Raw genomic sequence first — 5354 nt, 5'->3', positions numbered from 1 at the left:
GTACAAGACAAGTATCTGCTTGTTCGTGTTTTGGTTTGATGCAAAAGTTGAAGCATGTTGAAGAAAAACGGAAGAACATTCCCGTAAATGTGCCTGTGCCAAGTATCAACTACCACCAGCAGTTTGTTTTTAATTATAGTGAGACATGATGGGCGAGACAACACTGGTTGGCACTCCTCCCCAAAAGTGGTTCTACAAGCTCCAGCCCACAGAGGAGGGAGGGAGCGTTGGAGAAGAGCACGATATAAAGACGACCGAAGGTTCAGTCCACATCAGTCAGCCTCTACTCTCCAGGACAGGCAGATCGCTGAGCAAACTTCAACAATGGCAAACTTCGCATCCTTCTCCAGACAGTCCTTCAGCGGTGGAGGCAGCATCAAGACCGGTGGGCGCCAGTACTCCCACAGTGTCATCGGTGGGGGCGGTGGTCAGAGGATGTCAATAGCCTCTCGCAACTTCTCCTCTGGAAGTGGTTCTGCGTATGGCGGGGGTTTTGGTTATGGAAACGCCATGGGTGGTGGTTTTGGAGACGACCTTTCAATCACTACCAGTGAGAAAATGACCATGCAGAACCTGAACGACCGTCTGGCCACCTACCTGAACAAAGTGCGCCAGCTAGAGGCTGCCAATACTGATCTGGAGCTCAAGATCCGCCAGTTCTTGGAGAGTAGAGTCTCTCCTGTTGGACGAGACTACTCTGCATTCTATGCTACCATCGCTGATCTGCAGGGAAAGGTATGTTCATTATCTGAGAAATATTATTTTTAATGTTCTCTATAATCTTACAAAAACAACAATACTTAACAGATCCAGGATGCCACTCGTATCAACGGAGGCATTTATTTGTCCATTGACAATGCAAAGCTGGCTGCAGACGACTTCAAAACTAAGTAAGTGCTGTTTTTAATTTTTTGTTTGTTTTGTTTCTTTTTTAGATTTAATTTAATTGTGTCTGTAATTTCCAAGATATGAGAATGAGCTCGTCATGCGCCAGTCAGTGGAGGCAGACATCGCAGGCCTGAAGAGGATGCTCGATGATCTGACCTTGTGCAGATCCGACCTTGAAATGCGGATTGAGGGACTCAAGGAGGAGATCATCTTCCTCAAGAAGAATCATGAGGAGGTGTGTAGAGAAAACATCCTTTGAATCTTGAATTTAGATTAATCCTAGAAAAACATTTTTGTAAACTGGATTTTATTGTCTACAGGAAATGGCAGCCCTGAGGTCTCAAGTGGGTGGACAGGTTAATGTGGAGGTGGACGCTAAACCTCAGGAGGACCTGAGCAAAATTATGGCTGAAATCCGTGAGCAGTATGAGAGCGCAACTGCCAAGAACCAGAGAGAACTTGAACAGTGGTTCAATAGTAAAGTAAGACTTTAATAGTGATACATGCCCACAATTGATTGTTCTTATAAACTGTAAACACTCTGTATTTTATCAATTACAGATTGAAGAACTAAACAGAGAAGTATCAACAAGCCAGGAAATCTTAGTAACATCCAAATCAGAAATCTCAGAACTCCGTCGCACACTTCAAGCCCTGGAGATTGAGCTTCAGTCCCAACTCAGCATGGTAAAGTCACTGGTTGTAGTGGACAAGTAAGATGTATTCATGACTATGTCTTTAACATGATCTAATTTCTTTCCTTCAGAAAGCGGCTTGTGAGTCAAGCTTAGCAGAAACAGAGTCGCGGTATTCCATGAAGCTCCAGGGTTTGCAGATGCAGGTGGCGTCAATCGAACAGCAGCTCACCGGGCTGCGTGCCGACATAGAGCGACAGACCCACGAGTACAACATGCTGCTCGACATCAAGACCAGGCTGGAGATGGAAATCGCAGAGTACAGACGGCTGCTGGATGGAGAAAAGTGAGACTCTGGAGACTCACATGAAACATGAGCTTTAGTCATGATCATAAACACTGAGCTAAATGTTTGTTTTTCCTTTAGCATCTCCACTTCTGGTTCTACTTCAACTTCATCAACCAGAACCAAGATTCTTGTAATCACAGAAAAAACTGTGGACGGCAAAGTGGTATCTACAGAGGAAACTGTTCGTTAAAGCTGAACTCAGTTCTAACAGCACATACAAATGAAAAATAAAGTTTTAGTGCTGACTCATTGCATTGTTTCTGACTTTTTAATGTTCCTCACTGTGTAATAATGAACACGTGTAAAACATGACTATCTCAGCTTTGTACTGTGTAAACAAACAGCCTGGATGCCATTGCAGCCTTTTCCTGTAAGACTAATTATAGAAGAAACAGTGACGTGAGTGAACGTAGCACCAAATCAAAAGCTGCAGGAAGTTTAGAGAACATAAAGAACATAAAGAACATAAAGATGTGCGGAGCATTTCATCTCATTAAAGCAACATATAACATAAGTCCATGTGTCTGGACAAAAGTTTTAAGACTTTTGTCTGGAGCAGAGGTCCAGTGTGTGGCTCGGTGTGTGGCTCTGTGTGCGGCTCGGTGTGCGGCTCGGTGTGCGGCTCGGTGTGCGGCTCGGTGTGTGGCTCAGTGTGTGGCTCGGTGTGTGGCTCAGTGCGCTGGAGAGCAGGGATGGGGGAGTGTGATCTGACATATTTCTAAAATGGACATTCATGAAAAGTGACCTAACCATAAAAGTCTGTTATAGTGTAATAAACAATTATTCTGAATCTCAGAGAGACTTTGGCCACAACAGCCTACAGCAACCCATACCCCCCAGTTCTAAAGGCCTCTTATGATACTTTCACCCCAGACATGTCGTGCAAATTGTGTGAGTGATTCTCATGTTAACCCTTTGAAGATGCACGTTGATGGATGTTTTCTCTTCTCTTTCTATTCACGTTTTCAGCCATGTTGATTAATTTTATTGTTGTTTTTCAGTACCACCTGCTGGTTAAGACATATCATGACAGTCCCTTTTTTTTTGTTCGAGCACAAGGGTGTCCATAAGTGCATGTGGCACCAGGACACACTAGGCCGGAGGTCGATGATCGACTTTGTAATCGTGTCATCTGACCTCCGGCCGCATGTCTTGGACACTCGGGTGAAGAGAGGGGCAGAGCTGTCAACTGATCACCACGTGGTTGTGGGTTGGATTCGCTGGCGGAGGAGGAACCCGGAAAGACCTGGCAGGCCCAAGCGTGTAGTGAGGGTCTGTTGGGAATGTCTGTCAGAGCCTCTGTCAGAGGGACTTTCAACTCGCACCTTGGGGGGGGCTTTTCACAGATTCTGGGGGAGGCTGGAGACACGGAGTCTGAGTGGGCTTTGTTGGACAAAGTCACTGGATGGATGGACAAAGCTTGGACTTCAGTGACACCAAAACCATCCTGTCAGGATTCAGAAAGCCCCCATAATTCTAACTGAAACTGATGCTGAGTCTGACCACAGCGACACAGAAGAAGGAAGCGGCGCTCCGTTTGCCTCCGGAGGTCGAGGCCGAGTTGTTCAGAAGTGACACCGAGGATGAAGAAATGAATGGATTTAGTGATTTGGAGTGAGATGGAGAGTTTGTTAAACTTGTTCTGTTCTGTTGTTTATGCTCTAGTTATCTGAATAATGTATTATGTTTTTTTCTTCTTCATTATTCATTTTTTCGCTGGTGTGATTTATAGTCCGGAGCAACTTATAGTCCAAAAAATATGGTATACCTTCTGTGGTCTTCATTTTGATCTCTGTGCAGCACTTTGAAAACTAATTTGTTTGTAAAACTCTATAAATAAAGTAAAAGTGAACTCACCTGGACTGCTCCATTTTACATCACTTTTATTCTTATTTATTTATCCTTATTTTTAGTTTTATCACAGATCCATCACCCGCCCACGCCCTCTTCAGCTCAGAATGGACCCGGGTCTGGAGAAGCCGCTCTGTGTTTCTTGGAGTGTTTATTTTCCGTGAGTGTTTTTTGAAGGCGTCTCCAGCGCGTTGTCTGGGCGCAGTCTGGAGCGAGCGAGGCCGGCCTAATGTATTCTTAAATAATAGGTTTGTTCTGCACCTTTCTGCAAAGCGTCTCCGTTATCAGCCTCAACGGTGCAATTTCACCTCTCCTCCGCTCCAATCCACACGCTCTTTTCTTCATATAATAAAAGGTCTAAAAAGCGCCGCACAATCACATAGAACAAATGGCGTTCCTCTGCTCTGCGCTGGCTCCTCGTTCATTCAATACGAGACATTATCAGGGCTGTTTGGAGAGTTATTATTTTTTAAAGGTCTGATATTACACAAATTGATTATTGAAGCTTTTAGACATCGCCTCAAAAACAGACCTGGAGTTAGGGTTAGTGTTTTGTTTCACTCACACATGTTTGAGTAACCTGGGTTTATTAGTCTGTCTACATCTCCAAAGTTGAAAAATGCTCCGTTCCACCTTGTGATGTCATGTTGTGATAGTTAAGTCACTATATTTTTACATTTAGCTCAGTAGAGATCGGCAATTCCAGGGTTCTGAAATGATCCAAATGATTCCAGTGAAGGTGTGTGGAGTTTAAAAACACAGTGGAGCACTTCCTGTATCACCGCACGACATCACAAGGTGGAACAGAGTGCTTTCTGTTTAAGAAAAGGACTCAGCAACAAACAAAACACAACTCCAGGTCTGTTCGTGATGAGGAAACTACATTAGAACATAGATCAGAAAATAATAACATAAATCTTTATTTTTATGGCAATTTTAAAAACAAGGTTTACGTAAGAGTATGTGCACATCCCCATCAAAATACACAGAAAGCACACGTCTATTTCTGTATTTATGCATTTACCATTAGGGTCAGTGCGAGAAAAGGGCCCCTCCCTGAACCGCCACCTTATCGTGGTGGAGGGGTTTAAGTGCCCAAATGATTCTGGGAGCTGTGAGGTTGGGGGCTTCATGCTCCTTGTAGGATCACCCAGGGCAAACAGGTCCTGAGGGACGGGTCAGACTAAGAGCGGTTCAGAAGACCCCATGATGAGCAGAAGAACGACACCCCACCCTGGAGCCAGGCCTGAGGTGGGTGCTCGACGGCAAGCGCCTGGTGGCCGGGCCTTCCCCCACGGGGCCCGGCCGGGCACAGTCCGAAAAAGCAACGTGGGGCCGTCTTCCAGTGGGCCCACCACCTGCAGGAGGGTCCATAGGGGCAGGGTGTAGAGAGATCTGGGCGGCAGTTGAAGGCGGGGGCCTCATCGACCGGATCTCTGGACATGGAGATTAGCTCTGGGGACATGGAATGCTCGTGCAGGAGGTTGAGCGTTACCGACTAGATATAGTCGGCCTCATCTCCACTCACAGTTTGGACTCTGGAACCCAGCTCCTTGAGAGGGGCTGGACTCTCCATTTCTCTGGCTCAATTTCTGTATTTATGCATTTACCATAGTGAGAGGCAGATGCAG

The 5354-nt window shown here is 45.5% G+C and overlaps 1 protein-coding gene across 1 annotated transcript; it reads left to right on the top strand.

The window, feature by feature from the left end:
* The first annotated feature begins 261 nt into the window (after positions 1-261).
* LOC110163479 (keratin, type I cytoskeletal 13-like) lies at positions 262-2121 on the top strand. The gene is made up of 7 exons (XM_020928435.2): positions 262-735; positions 808-890; positions 967-1123; positions 1209-1370; positions 1450-1575; positions 1655-1869; positions 1951-2121. The coding sequence occupies exons 1-7, from the start codon at positions 325-327 to the stop codon at positions 2060-2062; spliced, it is 1266 nt and encodes a 421-aa protein (XP_020784094.2). The 5' UTR covers positions 262-324; the 3' UTR covers positions 2063-2121.
* The last annotated feature ends 3233 nt before the right edge of the window (positions 2122-5354 follow it).

The sequence above is a fragment of the Boleophthalmus pectinirostris genome, unplaced genomic scaffold, assembly GCF_026225935.1.
Source record: "Boleophthalmus pectinirostris isolate CB_2022bp ecotype Guang Dong unplaced genomic scaffold, ASM2622593v1 HiC_scaffold_8, whole genome shotgun sequence".
NCBI lineage: Eukaryota > Metazoa > Chordata > Actinopteri > Gobiiformes > Gobiidae > Boleophthalmus > Boleophthalmus pectinirostris.
Note: the sequence above shows the minus strand (reverse complement) of the source record. Positions and strands in the feature narration are given on the sequence as shown.

Excerpts from the sequence above, each read along its gene's own strand:
- LOC110163479 (XM_020928435.2), top strand. The coding sequence starts at position 325 with ATGGCAAACTTCGCATCCTTCTCCAGACAGTCCTTCAGCGGTGGAGGC. Across the intron at positions 891-966 it reads GCAGACGACTTCAAAACTAA|ATATGAGAATGAGCTCGTCA; the intron begins GTAAGTGCTGTT and ends GTAATTTCCAAG. Across the intron at positions 1,371-1,449 it reads AACAGTGGTTCAATAGTAAA|ATTGAAGAACTAAACAGAGA; the intron begins GTAAGACTTTAA and ends TATCAATTACAG.